General features: G+C 37.4%; 2 protein-coding genes across 3 annotated transcripts in view; both read left to right on the forward strand.

Moving 5' to 3' along the window:
- Positions 1 to 3368, forward strand: part of st14a (ST14 transmembrane serine protease matriptase a) — a 32227-nt gene extending 28859 nt beyond the window's left edge. For both annotated transcript variants that reach the window (XM_030153110.1, XM_030153111.1), the window contains exons 18-19: positions 1011 to 1147; positions 2381 to 3368. In XM_030153110.1, coding sequence (XP_030008970.1) covers positions 1011 to 1147; positions 2381 to 2539 — 296 coding nt within the window. In that variant the 3' untranslated portion in view covers positions 2540 to 3368. The remainder of the gene's footprint in view (positions 1 to 1010; positions 1148 to 2380) is intronic.
- Positions 3369 to 4274: 906 nt separating this feature from the next.
- Positions 4275 to 24290, forward strand: dhx34 (DEAH (Asp-Glu-Ala-His) box polypeptide 34). The gene is made up of 16 exons (XM_030151705.1): positions 4275 to 5295; positions 5844 to 6155; positions 6802 to 7056; positions 7508 to 7610; positions 9888 to 10105; positions 10196 to 10370; positions 11412 to 11605; positions 11700 to 11801; positions 13537 to 13800; positions 14067 to 14240; positions 14332 to 14437; positions 16514 to 16620; positions 18046 to 18312; positions 19930 to 20121; positions 23249 to 23387; positions 23493 to 24290. The coding sequence occupies exons 1-16, from the start codon at positions 4603 to 4605 to the stop codon at positions 23636 to 23638; spliced, it is 3447 nt and encodes a 1148-aa protein (XP_030007565.1). The 5' UTR covers positions 4275 to 4602; the 3' UTR covers positions 23639 to 24290.
- Positions 24291 to 27301: the final 3011 nt, after the last annotated feature.

Raw genomic sequence — 27301 nt, forward strand, 5'->3', positions numbered from 1 at the left:
TTCTAGACCTTGAAAAGTCTGGAATTTTGTGTGAACGTCTTAATAAAGTATGGAAGAAAGTTTCTCTTATAATTGAATTGTAGAGTATGGTCAAAGGCACATAATCTTGTAAAATAAGAAATACATGAGGAGACATCTGAAAAACTTGATATGATTTCACTAACCAGTCAGTACTGGAATAATTCTAGTGAAACTTGTTTGTGTTACATTTATGCTCTTTTGTGATTTTCATATGTTTTGAAAACGTTTCTGTCAGTAAAACATAATTTACTGCAAATTATACATTCACTCATAAATACATTATTAAATTGAACTTTTCTACTACACACATGTACAATCTTAACCAAACAAGTAGGAATGCAAATATAGAAGTACGTAAAGCCAAGGTCTTGGGGGAAAAAATGAGCAGTTTTGAAAAATTTTGGAATTTTTATTGGATAAAGAGCAAGCACCATATATACATTGTTGTTAAACACAAAGATATCCAGTCAACTGTCATAGAGCGGAACAGAAATCTGAATATATTCATGTTTAAGAAGCTGAAATCAGACAATTTTTACTATTTTCCTTTAAAAAAAATTTGCAAACAGTTGTGAATTTATCAAAATAGCTGTCAGTTCATGTACAAGTTGACAAGTAATCGACTATGTATATTTAGTATTATTATATATTTTCTGCTTTCTGTCTTCCCTGCACTTTATTTTTGTGTTTTTTGTGTTTGCTGTTGTCAACTGAGAAATTTCCGCATGGCAGAATCTATAGTGTTATTAATTGTTGATGCTCTAATGTTTTACCTGTAGTCCTGATGATGCAAACGGTACAGACACAGATAAACTTTTTCGATCTTCAGGGGGAAATTTAATATCCATCTCTTCAAGAAAATTAAGCAAAATAAAAACAAGTAATCAATTAAAGTTTAGTATTAGAAGTGTTGGCGCGAAAAGTTTTAAGAATCCCAACCCAGTGATGTGAAAGATAAACTGAAAGGCGTCCTCTTGTCTGTGCTTCAGGATTTGCTGCGACTGTTCTCCAAAAGGCCCAGGTCAGAATCATTAACTACAACACTTGCAACAAGCTGATGAACAGTCAGCTGACGTCCAGGATGATGTGTGCAGGAATCCTCCAAGGGGGAGTCGACGCTTGTCAGGTTGGTATCAGCGCTGTTCCACACCCATTTGTTTTTTATATACAGAACTGTGAAAAGTCCTAGGCAGCGTTAAGATTTGTTATTTTGTATGCGTCTTTATTTATAACAAGTATGCAGGAAATATGTGCACAGTATTAAAATGCACACACACACACAAAAAAAATCAGAACTAGCAAACATGCTATATCTGAAAGACTAAGGTATTATAATGACGATAGAGGCAAAGTGTTTGACCAGATATGGGACCGTGTGTTAAAATTTCTTCAATGAGGAGACTGATGTGAGCAACTGACCTTGCTGTTTTCTGCATTACATACACTTTTCTTTCTTTTATTTGATATGCGATTACTAATTTGTTGCATAACAATTTATGGTTGTCAGGACTGTGTTGCTGTAAATTCATTGATGTGTGTGTGTGTGGGGGGCTGTTTTATGTTGTTTTTTGTACAAATTAATAAATATATATATATTTTTTAAAAATCTGAACTAAATAGCTTCTGCAGGTGAAGTTAATATTTAGTCCAGCCTCTGTTTGGATTCAGTAAATCATGTGGACAAAAAAGGATAAAAGATCTTGAAAACCTTTTGTACGTTGTGAAGGTCTGCAGTACAACACAAGATTATTTATGAAAACATGCAGTCGACCAAAGAGAGTTGAAGATTTACTGAATCCAAATCGCACTAAAACAGACTTTACCTGCATAAGGTATTAAAATCCCAATTTGTGTGTGTGTGTTTCAACATTGTGTGCATAGTTCCTGTTAGAAATAAATACACGCACATTACAACTCTTCAAAAACAACAAAGCCTAAGAATTTTGCACAGGAATGAATGCAAATAGAAAGGGGGATGATATGCAGCAAATACCCCTGACTTGCACACTCTTGCTGATAACATAACCATGGAACATGTTTTAGATTAGGATGATTAAAAATGTCGTCCTAATGCAGTCTTTGATTTGATTTGATTGCTTATTTCAAATATCAACATTTAAAACCAATACAAGAAAATCTATGTAAAAAAAGAAAACATTGAACATTGAAAAGGAGTGGGATGATGTTTAGCTTATATACTCCAGCCTCCTTACCCCATCCTTCTACTGACCATAAATTCCCATGTCAGCTCCCATAAGTAAACCTAACAAATCTGATAGACATGAAAATAAACTCTGTCCATTTCATAGCAGTAATACAAACATCAAAACTAAACTCCTTTGTGCATTTCCTCTCGTAGGGCGACTCTGGCGGTCCTTTGTCCAGTCCAGCCGGTACTCGTATGTTCCTGGCAGGAGTGGTGAGCTGGGGCGACGGCTGCGCTCGCAGAAACAAACCTGGTATTTACACGACCGTCACCAAATACCGCGGATGGATCCAACAACACACAGGAGTGTAGGTCAGATAAGGCCAAGAATGAACATGAACAAGTACAACCATACCGACGGGAAATAAAACGTCGCTCCGACTTCTGATGTCGTCACCTTCAGTTCCAGTCAGAGATGCGGTGGAAAGTGTGTTCTGTCCACTGTGTTTTTTATGAGGGGGGGGGGGGGGGGGGGGGGTGTTGATGAAATGTAAATGTTTTATTTTTTTGTGTGTTTCCTGTTGTTATTTTTGGTTTTAAGGAGAACAATGTTGCCGCACATGAAATATATCAAACCTATATTGACAGTTTCTTCTAGTTGCACTGTTGCTTTGGCCCCAGCGGTGGCTATTGGAAGAATTTCTCACCATTTCTTCATGTTGCCTCTGTTTTGAATTTTAGAAATGTAAAGCAAACAAAAGCAACCTCAACTCATCCTAACCAACGGTGGATTACAAACATCAGGTCATTTTTATTCCAATAGAAATCCCTGAAATGTTAGCGGTGTGATTATTAACTTTTAACAGCATGGACTTGTAAATATTTGATGACATTTTATTGTAACAGACAAATGAAATTACATTTTTGTTGTTTCTAAAGCTACTATGACCTCTGTCATCCACTCATCACTGTCTTTGTACAATGCCTGCCCCCCCCCCCCCCCCCCCCCCCCCCCCCAATGAAATCTGTCTCAAATCTGTGTGAATATGTATTTTATAGCAGATGTTTTTAAATAAACTATTTGGAATATAACTTCTCTTCCTTGTATTGTTTTTAACTCTGTCTATACTTTTGTAGCCCTATGCTGTGTATATATTCTGCTGCATCCAAATCAAAATAAATTAAATTTTTGTGCACTTTACTAAATACTTTGAATTTTTTTCTTGTGTATTTCTATTTTTGCAGCTTTACACTATATTTCTGCTCCCTTACATTTCAGGGGTTGATATTTTATTTTATACCCCACGATATTTGTCTGACAGCTTTAGTTTCATCCTGTTCCAGTCTTATAAAAAAAAAAAACCCACACAATTAGTAACGTGTTGTTTTTGTTTTATGATATAGTCTTAAAGGATGAAATGTTTCTGCATATCTAGAAAAAATCCCTTATGAATGTTTATAATACGGAGAAGCCAACAAGTACTGGATATAAATATTCATATGATTACCAAATGTAATTTCTTATTTTTCCTCCATATTTTCATTTTTCACTTGTTTGTGTTTTTGTCTTTTTGTCTCCACCTGCTTGTAATTTGGTGCACTTAATTGTGAAATTTCCCCATGGTAGTATAATTTGTATTATTTTAAATTTGAATTTTACTCTGGTTACTAATTTATATTCTCATCCATGATGTTGTTTTATCTCATTCCTTCATTTTTATATTGATTTGACAACATCATGTTACGTTCTCCCTGCCCTCTTTACTCCGATTTACTTAATTTATTCGAAGTGTCATGTTTTTGCATTTGTTGTACATATCTCTCTTATTGTGTTGCCTCTGTTTTAGTGTCTTTACTTGCATCTTGTATCCTACTGTTGTGCCCTCTGCTTTGTCTGTCAAAGCACTTTGTAAACTTCGTTTTTAAAGGTGATTTATAAATAAAGCTATTATTATTATTATTATTATTATTATTATTATTATTATTATTATTATTATTATTATTATTTATTTGTTTTTTTTTTTCCCAGAAAACGACGGACAGGAAGTGAGCTATGTTCTATCGGACAGATTTTACAAACGGACCGGAAACAGTCCCACCATGTTTTTGTTCCGGGGTTCCGCACTGTAGAATAAGGTGAATTCTTTCTAGTTTTCATGATTTATTATTCATCTTCTGAATTCGTAAAATATATTACATATATTTTCCAGTAATTTTACACGTGTCAAAGTGTAAAATTACAAATTCTGTTAGAATTTAAGGCTAAAAAATGACAGTTATGGGCCTGTTTTGAGGCTTTGCTAAACTACAACTGAGTTTGAATTGGCGGTCAGGTTATTTATAGATAAACCTGCTGAGATGTTCCGTTTCTTTATCAGCTGTGAATAAACTTGGCGGTAGTTCGGCACCAGTGGAGGCAGATAACAGCCTCTTACATGGATTCAGACCGGAGGAGACACAGCCGGAGCTGGGACTGGGACAGTCCGGAGTGCCGAGCCCAGCTGGACGACGTCTTCTTCCGACAACATGACTACATCCAGGCCGGCAGCCCGGAGCACAAAGAGTTCTGGACCTTCTTCGACCGCTTTCAGAGGTTCAAGACAAAAAGAGACATGACTGGATCCGGATCAAGTCGAAAGGAAGAAAAGAAAGACAGAAAACAGACTGGACATGTAGACCTCGGACTTCCTAAGGACTATGATGCTCGGTACCGGATTAACGTTTCCGTGTGCACCAGGGACGTCGAGGAGCGTCTGGCGAAATCTGAGCACAGAGGCAGGAAGTCCTCCTCAGGTCCGGGTCCTCAGGAGGTGTCAGACTGCCGCCTGGCTCTGCTGCACTTCCTGGACTTCAACCAGAGGCAGAGCTTTGGTAAACTGGCCAAACTCCGCCGGGAGCAGAAGAACCTGCCCATCTTTCAGTACCGGGACCGGATAGTGGATCTGGTCAGACGACATCCTGTGGTAGTGGTCGCAGGGGACACGGGCTGTGGGAAGTCCACTCAGGTCCCTCAGTACCTGCTCTCAGCTGGTTTCAAACACATCGCCTGCACTCAGCCTCGGCGCATAGCCTGCATCAGCCTGGCCAAGAGGGTCAGCTTCGAGAGTCTGAATCAGTACGGATCCAAGGTTTGTCTGCCATCCATCCATCCATCCATCCATCCATCCATCCATCCAAAGATCAATTCATCCATCCATCCATAGATCAATCCATCCATCCATCCATAGATCCATTCATCCATCCATCCATCCATGCATACATCTATCTGTCAATCCATTCATCCATTGATCCATCCATCCATGCATTCATATATCCATCCATTCATCCATAGATCCATTTCATTGCTAAAATAGTGTTAGTTATATCATTTACATCTTGATTTCTAGACATTTATGTGTCCACCACTATCAGTGCAATGGACAAATAACATGTTACTGCTTCTTCCATTTTTATGAACAATTTTATGAAGAGTGAATGAGAATTAATAGGTGCCATTTATGTGATAATACTCAGGGCTGTTTTCCCATAATAATTCTCATAATTAATCCTTTTTTCCCTTGGGCCTGCAGTGTTGTTACATAGTTAATCCATGAAATAAGAATAAAATTACAGTCACACATACAAACATATTTAAATCATTCCTAACTTTAGGTTCATGTTCTTTTGATCTGTACAGGTGGGTTACCAGATCCGTTTCGAGACCTCCCGGACTGCAGCCACCAAACTGCTGTTCCTGACTGAAGGACTGCTTCTCCGTCAGATCCAGCAGGACCGGACTCTGGCTCAATACGAGGTATTGATCGTAGATGAGGTCCACGAGAGACACCTCCACTGTGACTTTCTACTTGGGGTTCTGCGCACCTTGTTGGAGAGTCGCCCAGATCTGCGTCTCATCCTCATGTCGGCCACCATCAACATCAAACTGTTCTCAGATTATTTCAACAGCGCTCCTGTGATGCAGGTGCCTGGCAGACTGTTTCCTATACAGGTACATATACATCCACAGATTAAATAATATTCATTTAAGATTATTTTTGTATTATTATTTTATCAGATTAAAAAACATAGTAACACAAATAATGATTAAAATAATGAGTACTGGATACAATAAATGGCCAGGCTGATAATCAGTCAGTAAAGGTGGTATTTGCATCAGTATTTGGGCCACAGTGAAGGAAAAAAAATCTGATATTTTGAGAATAAGTTCATAATATTACAAGTAACTATTCTGTTCTATTCTGTTCTATTCTATTCTATTCTATTATAAAAAAAAAATTATGTATATTTTTGTAAAAAAGTAGTATGAGAATAAAGTTAGAGAAACAAATAAATAAATGAATATGGATCCATATCTTCATCAGCTTTCCATTATTTTATGCCAGTTTGATTTGATAGGAGGTTTGCCACAAATCCAAGACTAGACAATGTGCCTCCAAATGTCAAAAAAATCAGATATTTATTAATCTTCAGGTTGGCCTTAATACAAAATGACAGAAACAGTGGCACTCATCATTGTATTTTCATATTTAACAGTCTTGTTAGTCTTTTTCTAACTCGTACTGGCTCTAATCCAGGTTTGACAAATTAAATTAGAATTTAAATGGTTAAAAGTTGTCTTTAATTGCGTTGCTCAGGTGATATACCAGCCCATTCCACCTGAGGAACAGGCGTCACGCTCTGAGAAACTGGACCCCAGACCCTACCTGCGCATCCTGCAGGCCATCGACCAGCGCTACCCCCCAGAGGAGCGTGGAGACCTGCTCCTCTTCCTCAGTGGTGTGGCGGAGATCTCGACCATCCAAGAGGCCTGTCAGATCTACGCCACACACACCCGGAGATGGATCGTCCTGCCTCTGCACAGCACGCTGTCTCTGGCTCAGCAGGACAAGGCACGTGTGTCTGCATTCAGACTGAGAATATACAGTAGTGGAAAAAATTATTAGACCATCTGAAGTCATCAAAAACAATGTATATGCACTCAAGTACTAACTCCTGTGTGTATCATGTGACTAAAACAGACAGAAAAGAAAACATGGAATGTCTAAAAGCACTGTTTTTGTCAGTACAATGCCATAGATATTGATGTAAGAACTGAAGTGATTTTGATTATTATCAAGAAAACATGGAAAATGGATAAATATCAACTCTGAAATTAAACTACTATGAGCTATTTTTGTTTTTTCATTAAATTTGTCCAAACAAATGTACCTTTAGTTGTACCAGGCATTAAAATGAACAAGAAATTGAAGAAAACAAGGATAGTCTAATAATTTTTTTGTGACTGTACACTGTCTGCAGTTGATACGTCAGATGGCCCTCATGTGTCTGTGTTGTTTTCAGGTGTTTGATATCGCTCCCCCTGGGGTGAGAAAGTGCATCATCTCTACAAATATCGCAGAGACCTCAGTTACAATAGATGGAGTCCGCTTTGTTGTCGACTCAGGTTTGTAACTACATCACATTTAACGCTGAAGATTTATTGAACCTATCTATCAGTACACTCATCCTCTCACACATAACCAGGAAAACACCATAACTAGAACCACAGTCACGGAAAACCTGGAAAAGTCATGATATTTATTAATTTCACATGATGCAAACTCCTCACGTTTTGGCAAAATTATTTGTTTCGGAATCAAAGCAGCTTACCCATGTGATTCTTGCAGATACATTTTTCCATATTGGCTGAAAAAGGTTGGATTAAAGAATATGAGGGTTGGCTGAAAAGTCTGACTATGAAGGAGTAAAGCTAGAGCAACGGATTTTAGAATGCAGTGATACAACTTTTCTTAGTATTAACTGTATTAGTTCCATCCAGGTGAACCCATGTTTGATGGCTTACAGAGCCCTTTATTTTTATTTTTTTTGTAATTTTATTTTTTCATTTGGAAAGATACTTTACAACAGACAACTAAGCACATTTGTATACCATGTCTGAAAAATCAACAATGGTAAAGCATGAAATTTAACATATACACATTCCATACAAGTTCTCTGTTTAAAAAAAAAAACAAAACAAAGACAACTGTTCTTTAAGTAAGTCTTCCCCTTTTTTGTTATATTTGTTAATCATACCTTAGAACAAAAAGATGTCACATTTTTCCCTTATTTTCATTATTCCTATTCCAAAGACCACACCAGTTTCAGCTCCAGTACATTCAACCAGTTCAGTTATAACTTATCAATTCCAGTTAAGTTAAATCTGGCCTCAATGGGGTGATATACACAGTCCATTTTGACCACACTTCTATAAATTGGTCCCGTTTTACTTTTAATGAAGAGGACAGTTTCTCCATTACATAGATTTCATAGATTGCTTTTAACCAATCTTCGTGTTGTGGTATATAGAGCCCTTTAAATAATAATAATATTGATAAGTTATCTACCTACTTGCTGATATGGTTACCGAGACCAGAAACCTGGGAAAACTGATGAAGAACAGTGGCCCAGGACAGAAGTCTGTGGCTAAAATGACTGTGGCTTTAAACTGGTTGTTCACTCTCCATATTCTGATTTAGCATCATCTGACTTCATCTGTTCCTCAATATGAAACAATATTTGGTTATGAAGCAGTACTGGGCTGGTGATGAAGTCATATCTGTCATTAGTGACGTTTTTTCACCATCAGGATAACAATCTTCCACACAAACAGGATTCAAGTATTACAGCACCATTAGAACAAACATGAGAACCACAAGGGAGACTGTGTTGAAAAATAGACCATATCTGGTCTAATTCTACCAGGACATCATGGTCAATCTATGAACTTTTCAGCCTCTCCTCGCAGATCGTATAAAATCTGATTTACTATTTAGTTTATGAAAGGTCCCATATTGTGCGAAGCTTTTTTATTATTTTACATAGGGAACCTGTAACGCTGCTCGACCCACAGTAGAGAAATGTATTAAACATCCAGAGATAAGTCAAAGTCCAGAATTTATAAAGTCTAAAGCAAAGGCAGTTTTGTTGTGTTATGTTGTTCATTGTATAACCTCAAATAGAGTCCAATTAACCCTTTCATGCACACTGGTCACTACAGTGGACAGCTATTCTACAGCTGTTCTCTTGTATATTCATGGATTTTGTTGTTCTTTTTGTTGTTTGTTTGTTTGTGTTTTTTTAAACATATCTTTATTAAAGTTTTAAGACACTACATATCTTTTCTGACATGAATTGGTAACATTATGTAGATCTCTCCTGATTATAAACCCCCAGAATTGCAAGCCCTCCCCATAGTTTTCACACAATTTATCAGTAAATACATGTTTCTGTGCATCAAAAATTAAATGCATGGTGTCCGGTTGAGTGGGCATTTTTGCAACTTCATGAAAAATAGGTTCATAAGATTTTTTTTTTTCCATTATAATTTTTTTTAATGTATTTTTCAATTTTTTTAAAATGATTTTTATTTTATTATTATTTTTCAGAAGAAAATTTTCAATCGCATTGTTTTTTTCATGCCTAAAGACGAATAAAAACCAGGAAAAATTTTTGATTAAGGTTCTCATAATGCGTGCATGAAAGGGTTAAAAAAGAATGCACTGATACGAAAATATATTTTGACTTGAATTTAATTGTTTGTCTTTTTTCTTATTTGGGGTTGTAGTTCTTATTTAGTTTTTGTCATTTTTAATTGTTTTAGTTTTAGTTTCCATCAGCCTTAGTAATGCTGCTAGAGGTACAACAGTGACCGTCTAGGCTGATGTTTATTCTTTGACAGGAAAAGTAAAGGAGATGAGTTTTGATCCAAAGGCCAAAATGCAGCGTCTGCAGGAGTTCTGGATCAGCAGAGCCAGCTCAGAGCAGAGGAAAGGCCGAGCCGGTCGAACAGGTCCAGGAGTGTGTTACCGCCTCTACGCCGAGTCCGACTATGACGCCTTCGCTCCGTATCCTGTCCCTGAAATCCACAGAGTGGCTTTGGACTCTCTGATTCTCCAGGTAAGAGGATCTGGGTACACAATGAGCCCTTTTAATTTTCGTATTCCTGTATTTGATTTTTTTGCTTGATTTTTATCCACATCTTTGCAGATGAAGAGCATGGGTCTTGGAGATCCACTCAGTTTCGTCTTCATTGACCCCCCTCCAGCTGCCAGCATCCAGACCGCAGTTACTTACCTGAAGGAGCAGGGGGCGCTAGACAGTCATAGTGAACTCACTTCCATTGGTAGTTTACTTGCACAGCTACCAGTGGATGTAGTTATAGGTAAGATTTCTTCAACCAAAACCACGTTACAGTTTGCTCCATCTTTCTCTTTCTAATTTTTTTTTTCTTGAACCTGACGACAAAGCACAGTTCAGGGGGATACTCTGATAATTAGTGATTTTTGTGAGATCATTTCAAAGACTGATATTAAAAATTAAGTCTTATTCTCAATAGAGGAAGTAGTTTACCAGAAAGTCATATAGTAGTAAGAAAAAAACACATGAAAACCAGAAATCAAGACATTTGGGAATGTTTTAGCACCATTTGTGTTGTCATCAGCTGGTTTGAATTGTCCAAACAAGGTTCCATAAAAGTGTGTTTATCAAATGACTCAAGTCTATTCTGATTAGTCTGTGTCTTGTTAGTTGTTTTATATGAATGAACCTGAACATATCTTTTATTTTCCCCTTTCCTGATGCAAAAAATGACTATAGATCCATGTTGTAGTACTGATATTTTAATGGGGAACATATTTAACAAGCGAGTCCCTGTAAAGGTTCACATCGTTGTCACCTTTTCACCTCTCATGAGTTTTGTCTGAAATGAAATTCACAAAACAAAACTTCAAACCTGTTAGATTTTAGATAAGGAAACTGAGGAAAATAAAAAAAAATAGGTAACACCTTATGGTTTCATGGAAGCTCAGATACCAGAATAGGTTTAGTTGTTGTTTAACTAAAAATATATGCAATGTGTGCATTATTCGTATTTTTATTGCTATAATCCTCATAAAATACTAATTAGTTTAATAGTTATTCCGAGTATGGATGTGAATATAAAAACAACGTACAATTAGAGAATGAAAAGGGGTTTTGTTTAGTTTTATAAAGTAATAAACCCACATAAACTTCTATTCATGTACTTAAAGGTTATATATAGGTTATATATTTTTGCTCCCTTTAAATGTGAGTTAAAAGTAGTAAACTAAAGTCACTGTGTGGTACTTTGAACTGAAAATTAAGACACATTCCGGAGATCTGTTAGACTCAGACTAACTTATTAAATTCGATAAAACACGTGTTCTGTAATCTATTTGTTCAGGGAAGATGCTGGTTCTGGGTTCTTTGTTCAACCTGGTGGAGCCCGTGTTGACGGTGGCGGCGGCTCTCAGCGTCCAGTCGCCTTTTCTACGCAGTTCTCAACACAACCCGGACTGCGCGACCGCTCGACAGCCCCTGCACAGCAACCAGGGAGACCCCTTCAGCCTGCTCAACACCTTCAACGCCTGGGTGGAGGTCAGTACGACGAACATCTGTGACCGTTCAGTGTCAAATCTCATCTGACAGTATGACGGTTCTGAATTATACCTAAGACTGTTTACCTCAACAGGTGAAGGGAGAGCGGGGGGGCGGCTCCAGGAAGTGGTGTCGGAGGAGGGGCCTAGAGGAGCAGAGGCTCTATGAGATGGTCAACCTACGCAGACAGTTCAAGGTAGGTCACTAACACGACAGATGAGCAGCACCTACCGACGCTGTTAACAAAAAAACTAGAACTAAAACACTGAAACTAGTGAGTTTAAGAGGAAACAAGACTTCCTCCTTCTCTGCTTTTTTTAATAACAGGTGTTTTCAGACAGTTAGGGGTTAAAAATGTAACTGACTGCTGTACCAATCACTGATCAGATGTCCTCAAATGTGACTTCACTGCTCTCATTCATAACTTTCCACAGAAGTTCGGAAACGTCATTTTTTAGGAAACACATTTAACTTTGTCTTAATAAGCAATTCCAGTTCATCCTGATTTAATAGATTTCATCAATAAAGACCCAAACAGCCGCCGCTGACCAAAATCATCTACTGATCTAAATTTTTTAGTAACTGTTGATCCGCTAATCCTATCAATACATGTAAATAATTGGTGTAAAATGCACTTTGCCATCTTTTTATGGTCATCTAAATTAAGTATAGGAAATTAAATATAGGAAAATACATGATTTACAGTGAAAAATGCAAAATACAGAGGATAATATTGTAATAAATGGTGATAAATTAATTAAGAAGGGTTAAATAGAAAGAAAAATGCATTTGGGAACTGCCACAAAATTAGCACTGGGTCTTTATGGGTTATTCAGTAATGAGCTAAAACAATCATTAATATCTAAACAGAATGACTCTTATTTTAAAAGTAACTCTTAAATAAATCTTAAATTAATCTTTGTCTTATAAACACAACTTAAATTTTCCCTTTTTTGTAGTTTTTTAGTTTCCCTTTATAGCGCCTCATGCAAAATTTTCTCACTCCATTGGCTGATTTATTTTTAGGTTCATAGAAGACAACTGGGTTATATTTCAAATACTGTCGCTTTGTTTTAGGGCTTTTTTTCTAAAACTAAATAAAATAAACCAATTTTTTTATATATAAGCCTCAAATTTTTATCTGATAATGATGAACTGTTCAAGTTTATTATAACACACAGCTTTTAAGTAAGTAAGTAAAGTAAGTACATTTTATTTATAGAGCACTTTTCACAGACAGTCACAAAGTACTTTACAGTGCGAATACAAATAAAATACCATTAAAATACAATAAAGTACAATTAAAATGTGATAAATACATGAAGTGCAGTCAGTTTGTAGCAGCCCTGAGTCAGGTAGGAAATTAGTTTAATTTTGTAGTTCTTTTACTTGGATGGTTGTTCATCTGTCCTTTTTTTTTTTTTTTTCTTTTCTTTTTTTTCTAATTGGGCTCAGCTGGCTGACAGGCAGCTGTCTGTACCGATAAGGCAGCAGCCGACACCAACTGTACTCCCAGTCATCATTGCCCATTTTTCTAACACCTTTGCTTGTGTATCCTCTTTTATTTGGACATTTTACCAGGGGTTGTTCATCTGTCCTTAACGTGATATTTTGTTCAGTTTTATCGTGTTTTATTTTGCTTTTAGGTATTTTTTTGTTTTTTGAGCAGCCCTTTGGTCAGTTCTCGTGTTTTTGTGCCTCACAAATAAATTTGTATCGGCTTTGGATTTTATTGCACAAAAAAAAAAGTACAACTAGAAATTAAACCAAACCTTTTCAAAGAATAAAAAGTAAACATATCCATTAAACCTGCATTTTATTCAAGCTAAATTGAGAACAGAAACCCAGAACAAAATCCAACTAATGAATCTTCTAATCTGTGGTGTCCTCTGTGTCCTCCTGATTTGACACCCCCTGTGTTTGTGTTTCAGGACCTTCTGAGGAGCCACAGTCTGCTGGAGTCAGAGGACAGTGCACCCTCTGCTGGAGACCGTACACAGCGCAGGGACAGGCTGACGGAGAGGAGGAAGCTGCATCAGCTGAAGAGAGACCACGAACAGCAGGAAGGCAGCAGACGAAAGGTCCTGAGACTGGACGAAGGCCAGGACGGGGACTTCTCCTCCGGGTCAGACTCTGAGGAAAAAGGCAAAGGCAAGAAGGACAAAAAGGGACCAGAACAGGACGTGGACATACAGGTGAAGTGAGACTCAATGATTCAGAGGTGGTGCAGAAATATGGAGCTGATCTCATGATAAATTTAACAAACTCTGTAGGATTCGCAACACAGTTTGGTTTCAAATAGAAAATATTCACCTTTACACAAATTAAAAGAGTCACAATCTTCTCACTGTGTTTGGAACAGGTGAGGAGGTGCATAAAGGAACCAAACAGCCGCAGATATGACCGTAGTGCAATGTTTATATTTGAATTAGAATATTTGTGTGTCTTTGTGGTTCAACAGGAGGTGAAGTTCAAGTTGCGTCACAATGTGTCGGAGCTGCAGGACGCGGTGAACGTCAGTCAGGATTTGTCCTCTCGACAGCAGGCTCTGCTCAAGCTGCTGCTCTGTCGAGGCCTGTACCCTCAGCTGGCCCTGCCCGACGAACACAACAACACCCGCAAGGACTCGGAGCAGGTCGCCTCCACGTTCTCAGTTTTAACACCATGAATTCACAAGTGACTGAAATAATGATGTGGGATGAAAGGGTTTTTTTTAAATCGTGTAGGTGTTTCACACGAGGAATAAGCAGGGAGTCGTGATCCACCCGACCAGTGTGTTCGCCAGTGACCCCGAGGTGTTACATGTACCTGAAGATGAAACCAGAGAGATGGGTAACTACTCCAACAAACCAGTGCACAGCATTTTTTAATCAAACCCTCAAAGACCTAAAAACAGATTCTAGCAACCAAAAGCATTTACTAATCTAAAATCTTCACTAATTCTATCAATACATGTAAATAATTGGTGTAAAATACAGTTTGTCATCTTTTCATGGTCATCAGATATGACCCATTTGGACGTTCAGAGGCTCTGTAGTTACCATGGAAACACGTTATCTTCTACAACAATGATTCACCAGTAAAACCCATGGAGTTTGATAAATGATAGTGGATGGAGATACTTTTTTTTGTTTAGTTAATGATTTTTTTTGCTAAAAAATTCTGTTTTTCTTAAGTTTGCTCTTTTTAGATAATAATAATAATAATGATAACCTTTGATGAATAACCTGGTCTGCATGATTAGTAAATTAAATACAGGAAAGCACCTCATTTTCACAGAAAAATGCAAAATTCAGATGGTAATGTAGAAAATGGTGGCAAATCACGTAAGAAAGGTAAAATGCAGAGAAAAATTCATTTGGAAGTTTCCACAAAAATAGTTCTGTTGGAATGTTTAGAGGATATGTGGTTTGTGGAATATGTATCCGATTATTACTAGGCTGAAATCAGGTCAAAAGAATCTGTAAATTATATTCACTTCTCCCATTGGAATGAATGAGAAAGGATCTGATGCTACTCTCCTAAAAGGGTGGGGCAATGGAGAGACCATGTGACTCTGAAACAGGAAATGACTGGTTGGGGTTAGGGTTCAGGGATGGGGGATATGCTTGGGGTTAAGCTTAGGGTTAGGGTCAGGGTTTGTGTTAGTGTTAGGGTTGGGGTTAGGGTTAGGGTTGGGGTCAGGTTTAGGGTTGGGGTTAGGGTTGGGGTTAGGTTTGGGTTAGGGTTGGGGTTAGGTTTGGGTTAGGGCTGGGGTTAGGTTTAGGGCTGGGGTCAGGGTGGGGTTAGGGTTAGGGTTGGGGTTTTGGTTTTGGTTAGGGTTGGGGTTAGGTTTGGGTTAGGGTTGGGGTCAGGGTCAGGGTTGGGGTTAGGTTTGGGTTAGGGTTGGGGTTAGGTTTAAGGTCGGGGTTAGGGTCAGGGTTGGGGTTAGGTTTAGGGCTGGGGTCAGGGTGGGGTTGGGGTTGGGGTTAGGGTTGGGGTCAGGGTTGGGGTTAGGGTTGGGGTTAGGTTTAGGGCTGGGGTCAGGGTTGGGGTCAGGTTTAGGGTTGGGGTCAGGGTGGGGTTAGGGTCAGGGTTAGGGTTGGGGTTTTGGTTTGGGTTATGGTTGGGGTTAGGTTTGGGTTAGGGTTAGGGTTGGGGTTGGGGTTAGGGTCAGGGTTGGGGTTAGGTTTGGGTTAGGGTTGGGGTTAGGTTTAAGGTTGGGGTTAGGGTCAGGGTTGGGGTCAGGGTGGGGTTAGGGTTGGGGTTTGGGTTTGGGTTGGGGTTAGGGCTGGGGTTAGGGTTGGGGTCAGGGGATAACCAGATTATGACACAGCGCCGACACAAGAACTTGCATCGAACACATCAGTGACGCAGGACGTAACCCCGCCCCCGGTGTGAGATGCCCCAAAAAATAGGAGTCCTGTGAACCATGTCATGTCCTTTAAGTGTCTTTAACAGGTCTATGTGTTCCTACTGTGAAAACACCATGATGTCAACACAAACAGCAGTGCTAGTTGTTATTAGCATATTAGCTATTGTTTTTCTCCTCCTCCTCCTCCTTCTTCTTCTCCTTTTTCTTCACCGTCACCTCCTTCCTCTCCCTCTCGTATTCTCCTCTTCCTCCTCCTCCTCCTCTTCTTCCTCGTCTTCTCCTCATGTTGGACTGAAGGCGATCTGGATGCTAACTGATACTCACTCCTCCCTCTGGTGGTTTCAGCAGACAGGTTCAAATGCTAATGTTGTCGATATCTCTTCAGTACAAATCACTGATTCCTTGGACACGGAGCTGCTGTTTCTTCACACTCTCATGATGATTTCAGTCTAAATCTTCCTAATGTGCTGGTGATGTCAGTATTGTTTTAACGTCGGCGTGCCTCTTCCTGTCTCTCAGCTCTTGTCGTCTGTTGCTGTGCTTGTTTCCTGCAGGGCCCGACAGGAGGGACAGCAGCAGACACCAGCTGCTCGCCTTCGTCACTCTGCTGGAGACCAACAAGCCGTATTTGTCCAACTGTGTTCGGGTTCCAGCGCTGCAGGTGAGTTCCAGATGTGGATGTTCCTGCTCCCAGCACAAACACAACCAATCCCCTCTGAAAAGTATTCACACATTAATAAACCCACATTTCACATGTTAAACAAATCTGATGGAGGGATAGGAAAACCACATCTGGGCTGATGTAAGAGAACAGGCCCATAAAACAATGATCAGTATTGTGATATAAAACACACACACACATTTTCTTCTCCAGAGGCTCCATACTTCTGTAGATTTCTGCTTATTACTTGAGTTTACCTTTATATACACTATATGGACAAAAGTATTCAGACGTGTTAAATTCAGATGTTTCTAAACTATATATGTTTATAAATAGGGCTGTAAGAAAATATTGGTCCTGCAATATATCGCAATATTTCATTTCACAATACTTTATCAATATTAAAAAGTACTGTATCGATATTTTTACGTATTTGTTCAAATGCAGATATTGTGGAGGTTCATTTTTGTTTTTTTGTTTTTCTTTTTTGTTTATATTTCATTTATTATTTTTTAACACTTTTATTAAATAATGTTTGTTCCTTTGTTGGTTTCGCACAAAAATAATGTTCTGATGTTAGTTACAAACTAATATAATATGAATATTTGAACAGGATCTTAAATTGTAATGTCTCTAAAACATAATTTAAGTTTTAGCACAGGAAAATTTTGTGACATAGCATTAGATCCTGTTGTGATCAAATAAAAATGTGTTTAGTATTTGTGCATATTTGTGGTGTAATTCAGTTCTTCAAGGAAATAATCATTTTTAAAAAAATTGCCTTTTTAACAGTATCATGATATATTGTGATATATTGTATCGTGATCCTAGTATTGTGATTTGTATCGTATCGCCAGGTTCTTGCCAATACACAGCCCTATTTATAAACTAAATGGACAAAAATATTGGGACACATCATGTCTACAGCTGTAAGATGTCCTGTTCATGCTGATTTGAGATAAAAACATCAATATTTCCTTAAACTTTAATGGGAGATTTTTCTTTCTCAGGGAGATGTGATGAAAGTAGATGGTTAGTTGTGGTAGAAAATAATTATTTACAGTCAGAGTACAAAACATATTTTATAAATTTAGAGGTAGAACATTTAAAATCATAGTCATGGATTTAAAAAAAACAAACAAAAAACAAGAACAAAATTAATGTTGAGAGGAATGAAGTAAACACTATCTTTGAGGCATTTTATGAAGCAAATATAACAATTTAAACCAAACTAACAAATGCAATATTTATCCCAATATAAAACTATATTATGACATTTGTCATTATTGTTTTTTATCCCAGATCCCTGTTAGAAAAGAAACACCTGAATTCAAAGTGTCCCATTACTTTTGTCCATACAGTGTATGTATATATTATATAAAATACCTCACCCTTCTGTACGTTATGTATAACATCTCTGCTCAGGCTTTGCTGCTGGTGGCGAACTCTGTGGACAGTAACGCTGACTGCACTCGCCTGGTTGTGGACGGCTGGTTGGAGGTGGAGCTGAGGGAGCAGGAGGAGGCCCTTAACGTTCTGTCCACGGCGCTGACGCTCAGGGCCGAGTGGGAGCGCCTCCTGCAGGCTCAGCTCGGTCAGGGCTCCATGGGGGTGTCGGGGGTCCATGGCGTGTCCCGCAAAGCCATGGAGAAGCTCAGCGAAGGCCTGGTCCGATTCCTGCTCTACACTGAGGTAATTCACCCAAGAAGGATTCCGTTTTATTTTTAAACTAGATCAGGCTAATGACGTTCACTTTGTCTTCTGTTTATGTAATCATACTTTTCTTTTTTTTCTTTTTTCCTTTTTTTTTTTCTTTTGTTCAGACAAGGTATAGTTTTTTAGATGTTACCTATTTGACAGTTTCAACTGTGACTCCAGTCTTTCTCAGAAGCGCCATCCGATGTCCTGCTGGCGTGTCATTTATCAGCTGGTCGGCTCGACGGACCAATCAGAGCCCGTCAAGCCGACCGCGCCTTGGGTGTCTGAACAAAAAAAAAAAGAAAAGTATAAACTAGATCAGATTAAGTCAGGCTTAATGCACCAAATATTTATTTCTGACCTCTTATTATTGTATGTTTTCCTCTTGTTGCATCTTTTCCTAATTTCATTACATACACAATGACACAATGGCTATTCTATTCTATTCTATTCTATTAAAACCACAAATAAGCATCTGCTTTCTTCAACTTTCCTGTAAGACCAAAAGTCAACCATTAAACTGTAGCAATACTTTTTGACGTTTAACAGTTTAGCATGATAATGTTTTTGACCAAATCACCTACCCAATCTGTGGATTTCTTGCTTTGTGCTTGATTTTCTTGCTTACTAAATTCTTCAAACATCAATACTGTGTGATTTAAATATGATTGTGACAATTTTTTTTGTTTGAACCTGTTGTCTCTTCTGCTTTAAATTAAGTAATTAAATTGTAAATTAAAGTTTTTATGTCAGATCTTAGAAGAAATGTTAGTAATCAGTAGTTTTTAAACAAAACTACTCTTTTAACTCAACACCAAACCTATAAATAGTAAATAGTAAAAAAAAATTTCCAGTAAATAAAAATATAAACTCAACCTTCAACTTGAACAAACAAAACAAAAATGCAAAATCCCTTCATTTATAAAACCTGAATGTGTGAAAATTTCTACTTTTTTAATTTGCTTTTCTTTTTTTTGACTGTTTTTACATTAATACTCAAGGTTTTCAGTAGTTTTTCAGAAGACGTGGGTTTTCTGTGTTTAAGAGTTAGATGCATAAGCGGAACAATAAAATGTGTTTTTTCAGTAGAAAATAAATACATTTGTGTGATTTTGGACTATTATTACTCCCAACACAAAAACACTGCAGCCATGAGATTTGGTTGCAGTTTGCACCTTCACCACTAGATGTCAGTAACTATCACACATAGAACCTTTAAACACAGGTTCTATGTCAGTTTTACTGTGAAGACATTTTCTGGCTTTTAAGTAAATCTAAAGTATGTTCATGTTTCACAGTTTTTGTTGACGTCTCCTTTTGGAACAGATGTATAACTGGAAACTGAGTAGTTCTTCCTCCCTTTCATTTTGTATTTCATCATTTTGATTGATTGATTGAAATCTTTATTTAGAACATGCAGACAGTGAAATCAAAACAAAACCAACCAACAAAATATCAGTAATGATACATAAAAGGTTTATAAGTAAACTAAATAAATTAATTAATTAAATTAAATAAATGAAATTGTTATATAATAGAATCTAAAGAAACTCCTTCCTTTCTATCGTGTTCTGTATGTATTTATGCAAACTGTTTTCTTTTTTTTCTTAGGTCAGTTACAGCCTACGTAGACTCGCTGCTTTTCAGACCCAGAACCTGTACGTCGGTCCTCAGTCCGAGTCCGAGCTGTTCGACGCCAAATCCCAGGGTCTGAATCCTCTGTTCCCTGGACTTGAGGCCAAACCCGACCCCATTAAAGGAGGCCTACGAGTCACCAGCTTCTTCACCTACAACTGTCTGACTGTGAGTACAAACATGGCCGACGGAAAACTGTTGTCTTAAAGGGTCAGTGTGTGATAATTTAGTGACATCTAGTGGTGAGGTTGTAGATTGTAGACAAATGAATACGTCTAAACCAGGGGTGTCAAACTCATTTTAGTTCAGGGGCCACATTCAGGCCAATATGATCTCAAATGGACCAGTAGCATAATAAGTGAAAGAAGTAAAATTACATTATGAAAATGTTTCCTGAATAACACGAACCTGAAATGTTTTAAGAAAAATAATTGCAATTTTAGCAATATTATGCCTCAGTTCATCATTTACACATGTGCATTACAAGTTACATTACAATTACAAATACACAAAACATTTAGTATCAGGCAGAATATTGGTAAAATTACACTCACTTTTCTTAAGTCATTTCAGTTTGTTCATATTTGTTCAGGTTGTTCACATTTTTTGTGAAAGTGTAGTTTGTAAATGTGAATATTTTCATGTAATTTTACACAAATAGAAAGAGAAAATTTGCAGTTTTCATTATTTCTAGGTTATTATGATAGTATTTTACTGGTCTGACCCACTTGAGATCATATTTATCTGAATGTGGAACCTAAACTACAATGATTAACATCTTCAATGTAATTCATGCATTTCACAGATTCATCCCGCGGGGCGGATTGGACCCTGTGGCGGGCCAGTTTTGGCCCACGGGCCACATGTTTGACCCCTGTGCTCTAAACTGTACCGGCTGCTGAAAGAACAGTAACATATTCTAAAAGTGTTATTGAAGAGTTAGAGCGATGTATTGTTTTTGTTTTGCAACATTATAAAGAAGTTTATGAAAATGTGGCATCGATAATCTTCAGAATATGAGGGATAAGAGGGAGTAAGAGTTCATTAATTAGACTTAATTTGCTGATATCTTAATAAATACAGTTTTGTTACATCCACTAACTTTATATTTTGTGCCTGTATTAATGCAGACATGATCTTTTCAGTAATATAGTTGTTTTTATGGTAGGCTGTGTTATAATATTCATTTGACATGTTTGTGGGAAATTTTGGGTGGTTTTGTTTGTTTGTTTGTTTATTAACACTCTAGCAGCAACGCTATTGGTTAAATTCATATCAAATTTAGTTTATAGATTGCCAGTGACCCAAAATAGATCTGATTACATTTTGGGAAAAGTAGGTCAAAGTTACAATTTTTTAATAATTTTTTCAATTCCGCCACTCCCCGTTTACTTATAATGGGTGAAATTTTACATGTCTGTAGCAGCAAAACTACTGGTTGAATTCATACCAAATTGACTTTATAGGTTGCCAGTGACCCAGAATAGATCTCATTACATTTTGGGAAAAGTAGGTCAAAGTTCAAATTTTTTTATGATTTTTTTTTGGTCTTTTTTTCCCCATTTACTTATAATGGATGAAATTTCAGATGTGTGTAGCAGCAAAACTATTGGTTGAATTCATACCAGTTATGATTTTTTTTTTGTAAATCTTCCCATTAAAAATAATAGAAATATGTGCAAGGGGTGTTTGTTTTTGTTTTTTTGTTTTTTTTTTTTTGTTTTTTTTTTTTAGTGTCTCATAAACAATACCCCTTACCTCACCTTTGGGGGGGCGAGGTAATTAGAATGTTATTTATTTTAGGAAAAGAACTTTATCATCACTAAATCACCACATGAGAATTAAATATCAATTTTGACAGATTTAATGTGGTTTAATGAGGAGGTACACAGCACAAAAACTGCCCTTCATTTTTGCACTTTTCAATAAGCTGCAGTTATGTAAATATACAACAGTGGGTCTTTTACTGAAACAAAGACATCTTGTAACTTTGAACAATCCTGAAAAATTCCTGCATCTATCATGAATATTTCAAAGTAACAACTTACTTTGTATCTTTTTTTGTTCCACTTGTTTTACAGTAAGTTCAGTGTCACAGTCTATTTCCAAAGCCATAATATTTCAAAAACTAATGAAGATACAAGACTGAAATTTTGTCTGGTGTTTACTACGACTAATATGTTTATTTTCTGAAAGTATGAAGCAAAATGTAGATGATCAGTCCGAAGCTTCCTGTGATTTCACAAGGACGGACTCTTAAAGCAGGGTGTTTGTGCAGGTCTTGAGAGTCTTAAGAAGTATGGAATTTTGTGTGAAAGTTTAAATAAAGTTTGGAAAAAAGTTTCTCTTATAGTTGAATTTTAGAGTATGTTCAAAGGCACATAATCTTGAAAAATAAGAAATGCATGAGGAAAACATATTAGTTAGTTTCAAATATGCAACAGAACAAAGTAATCCTAGTTTAGTCCTTAGAAATAAAACAGATTGCAAGAAAACATGAAAAACTTAAATATATACACGAAAACAAAATATGACTTCATTCGCATATTCGAAAAGGAGTGGGAGGAAGTATAATAAATAACACTTATAAAAAACTTGATATGATTTCACTAACTGGTCGGTACAGGAATGATTCTAGTGAAACTTGTTTGTGGGAGTTTTTTGATTTTCATATGTTTTCAATTCAATTTATTTTTTTAATTTTTATTTATAGAACCCAATATCACAACAAAGTCGCCTCACAGAGCTTTACAGAAATTGCTGAATTGATAAAAAAAAAAAAAAACACAATGAAAATGAACAAACAGTCAAATAATCAGTTAGTAAACAGTTGGTGAAGCAAATGGATTAATGTCCCAAGCATCCCCCAGTCCTTAGACCCTCATTCTTGAAGGAAAAACTCCCAAAAACCCCAGTGGGAAACAGAGAAACCTCAGGGAGAACCACAGTGAAGGACAGACCCACTCCCATGGACGGACAGGCTGTAGATGAGACCAGGACTGTATGTTTGAAAACGTTTCTGTCAGTAAAACACAATTTAATGTGAATTATACGCTCATTCATTCACACTTTTATGAAAATGAACTTTTCTACAACACACAGCAGGTACAATCTCAACCAAAACAGTAGGAGCACAAGTATAAAAGTACATAAAGTTAAGGTCTGGGGGAAAAAATAGCAGTTTTGAAAAAGTCTGGAATTTTTATTTGGATACAGAGCAAACATCCTGTTAAAGGTGTCATGGTTTGACTGTTTTGTTCCACTTGTCAAATCTGATGACTTCTATGATTTTCAGGACTCGAAGGATCTGTACAGCGAGTGTTTACGAACCTTCTGGACGTGTCCAAACTGTGACCTGTACATGCCTCTGACACCGCTGGAGCGAATGCAGCACGAGGCCTCCTGCAGGCCCAAAGGAGAACAGCACAATGAAGGTCACAACATGACTCTAGAAGACAAACTTTTGACTTCATACTTAACATTTACAGTTAAAAAGGAGAATAATGTGGGACTAAGTGCAGGTGTGTGTTTGTTTTCAGATCCATCAGATGAAAGAGCCTCCTCCTCTTCCTCAGCGTCCAGTCTCTGCAGAGTTTATCACTGTGATATCTGCAACGAGGATCTGAAACTCACCTCCACTGAGATCCTCAAACACAAACGACAGCACATGTATTCTGTAAAATAAACCAACCTGCTCTGAGCCGGACATGTTCTCTGTTCTAAAACATGTATGTGAAAGAAACAGGATGAGAAATAAACCTGTATGTTCATTTCAACCCTGAAAAACAACAAAGATAAAAGTGGAATAAGACTGAAGCAGTGACAGCTTGAAAACCATTGGAAAAAACATTTAAAAGATCATGAAACACCACCATTTGTAGTGACTTCAGCAGTTTTAAGGAAATTAAGGAAATGTTCCAGAAAAATCAAATTTTTGAAACACACTATAGCCTTACCGTTTTACCACTGGGGGCTCAGTGATGATCTCTGTAATAAATGTTTAAAACACCATGAGATATGTCTAGTTTCTCGTTTTTCATACCCCGGAACAGTTTTTGAGCATATTTGGGAAATTTTCCAAAATTCCCATTTTTGAAGCACATACTATAGCCTTATCTTCTGACCACTGGAGGGCGATGATGAACGTTGGACTCATTGATTAAAACACCATGAAACACATTTGTACACCTATCTATAATGACCTGGAACTGGTTTTCAACAAATTTGGGAATTTTTCTAAAATTGCATTTTTTGAAGCACATACTATAGCCTTACCATTTCACCACTGGGGGGTCAGTGATGACCTTTGTAATGAATGTTTAAAACATCATGAAATACATTCATACAGCCATATTTAATCAGTTGGAAGAGTTTCTGAGCATATTTAGATTTTTTTTTTTTTTTTTTTCCAAAATTCCAGTTTTTGAAGCACATACTATAGCCTTACCATTTCACCACTGGGGGGTCAATGATGACCTTTGCAATAAATTTTTAAAACATCATGAAACACATTTATACAGCCATATTTAATCAGTTGGAACAGTTTTTGATTATATTTGGATTTTTTTTTTTTTTTCCCCAAAAATCCATTTTTTGAAGCACATACTATAGCCTTACCATTTCACCACTGGGGGGTCAGTGATGACCTTTGTAATAAATGTTTAAAACACCATGAAACATGTCTGGTTGCTCATTTTTAATACTTTGGAATAGTTTTCAGCATATTTGGAAATTTTCCAAAATTCCCATTTTTAAACACACTATAGCCTTACCATTTAACCACTAGATGTCACTGATGACTGTTGGAATACATTTTGGAAACACCACTGCAGGGTAATGTTTTTGTGACTTCAACAGCTTTTGAGCAAATTTGGGAAATTTTCCAAAATTCTGTTTTTAAGCACATACTATAGCCTTACCATCTGACCACTGGGGGGGTTGGTAATGACCTCTGTAATAAATGTTTAAAACACCATGTAAACTGTGTAGTAAGTGGTAAGGCTATATACTATGCCTTACCACTAGCCTACTGGGGGGTGGGTGGGGGTGGCATTATGACCATTGGAGTAAATGTATAATAAACACCACAAAGCACCTCTGGGCATTTTTAATAACCTGGAACATTTTGGTCAATTTGGAAAATTTTCCAAAATTCCAAATTTTGAAGTACATAGTATAGCCTTACCACTTTACCACTGGGGGACTGGGGCGCTGGTACCAATTATGGGCCCCATTAAAGTTTAATGTTGTGGGCCCTCCACAAAATAAAAGTCTCTGTAAATTTTGTGTGTGTGTGTGTGTGTGTGTGTGGAGGGGTGGGGTTTGTGGGGGTGTGTTGCTTAAGTGCCATAACTGGCGTGAAATCGAGAGTGAAACTTAACTTTGGACATTGAACTCCCAGCTTCTATCCCTCTTTTTTACTCTAAAGCTTACACCTGGGCCCCCTAGGAATGCTGGAAAAAAAACAGGCAAAAAAATTGTGGGATAAAGAAACCCAGGAAAAAAAATCAAAGGGGAAAAAGAAACAGGAAAAAAAATTTGCGGGAGAAATAAAAAAACAGGAAAAGAATTTAGTGGGAAAAAAAAAAAAAAAAAAACAGGAAAAAAACGTCAGTTTTTAACAGTCCTTAATACCTCAGTGATCACTAATTGATGCCTTTGGGATTCTTTAGAACTGTCCTCTTCCCTGGAGTCTTTGTGCTTCATTGCCTTACAGGTTTTCCCTGGATCATCTCTGGCCCTGCTGCTGTGGTCCTGCCTCTCCTGCCTTCATCGTCATCGCTCTCATATCCATTTACTGGTGTGTTCCGTAAGCGCCGTAACTGACATGAAACCAAAAGTGAAGTGAAGCCTGTCTTTCACTCTGGAGCTTACACAAAATTTTCCCATCTTCTAACCTATATCCACTGGGCCCCCTGGGAATGCTGGGCCCCATGAATTTGTCAGGTTCATACAAGAAAATTCAAAAAAATTATCAAATGCGGAACTGGGGGTAATTTTTCAAAATGTATAGTTTTTTTTGATACACCCTGAATAAAGCCCCTTTCATTCAACTTGTAGCTAAAACATCAGGACAGAAACGAGGACACCGGTTTTAAAATATAGAGTGAGGGTTTAATAATGATACAAACCCACGATATGTAACACCTCAAAGCAGCACATTGGCACAAAGTCAGAAGTAAGACAGCACGGAAGATAAAAACCTGTCTCAAAAAAATAAAGAATCAGAATAAATATCTCAATAAATAAATAAACAGGTAATATCTCATTAATTACTTTGAAACTAATAAATACATACATTTGAAAATATGCACATTGGCAGAAATCAATAACCCAAAAATTAAATAGTACTTAATACAGAGTTACTTAGAAATCATAAGTTATTGATTACTCAAATCAAAAGGCACATTTATTAAGATGTAAGAATGGGGCCTGCAGTTGTGATTGCATGACTGTCAGTACTGTACTCTAACACCATTTCTGAACCAGAAGTAGCAAACTGTGTGCAATGGCTTTACTAGTTCTGTGTATCTGCACCATCGAGTGAACATGTGCGTTTGTGTGTGCAGGTCTATGCATTGCAGATTTGTGGGGTGTGTGTGTTTGTGTGTGTGTGTTTGTGTGGGACAGAGGGTTAATTCAAGATCAGGGAATGGCAGTCTAGTGACCGACTGAGTTTGTGTTTGTTGTTTCCCGCCTTCCTGACGAGATTTTTTTTTTTTTTTAAAGTGGACCAACATTGTTGGCAGGCTGGCCTAGTAGTGTCAGTAGTGTCAAAGGTCGTGTTTGTCAGCAGTTGTGTGTCCTGACTCTGAACCCTGCTGCCTGTTCACTCATTTTAAGTCACTTTGGATAAAAGTTCTTGGCTAAACCTAAAATGAACCTAAAATGTTAATAGTCTGGTGAAGCTTCTGAAAGGTTCATTCTGCCATAATTCAAGGTCTACCAGGTGACTCTGCACTTAAGACATGACGCTGCAGTAGCTTCTCAACACTGATTTTCCACTGATATTCAAGGAGAAAATACCGAATCTCCCCTGGGATTCTCATACACTGTGTCCGTCTGTGATGAACCCATGCATTTCCAGTTACTTTTTGATTGTATGTTGTCTTATTTTTGCATCAATAATCTGCTCATATCTTTACTTTTGTGTTTTTAAAAGAAATTTCTTCCTACATCCGGCCGTAACAGCAGCATCTCTGGATTTTATACGACAGATTTCACCCTGCCTGATTGTTAAACACTGGTGCAAATTGCAATTTCTGAGACACTTAAAGGTTCAGTGTGTGATATTTTGTAGCATTTTCTGGGGAACCATCACCTCACCGTCCCCTACAGTGGCCGCTAA

This window comes from Sphaeramia orbicularis, chromosome 13 (genome assembly GCF_902148855.1).
Source record: "Sphaeramia orbicularis chromosome 13, fSphaOr1.1, whole genome shotgun sequence".
Taxonomy (NCBI): domain Eukaryota; kingdom Metazoa; phylum Chordata; class Actinopteri; order Kurtiformes; family Apogonidae; genus Sphaeramia; species Sphaeramia orbicularis.

Bases quoted from the DNA above. Each gene is read 5' to 3' on its own strand.
- dhx34 (XM_030151705.1), top strand. From the start codon at position 4,603: ATGGATTCAGACCGGAGGAGACACAGCCGGAGCTGGGACTGGGACAGT. The intron at 7,611-9,887 runs GTTTGTAACTAC...ATTCTTTGACAG, and splicing joins CCGCTTTGTTGTCGACTCAG to GAAAAGTAAAGGAGATGAGT. The intron at 14,241-14,331 runs GTCGCCTCCACG...TAAATCGTGTAG, and splicing joins CCCGCAAGGACTCGGAGCAG to GTGTTTCACACGAGGAATAA.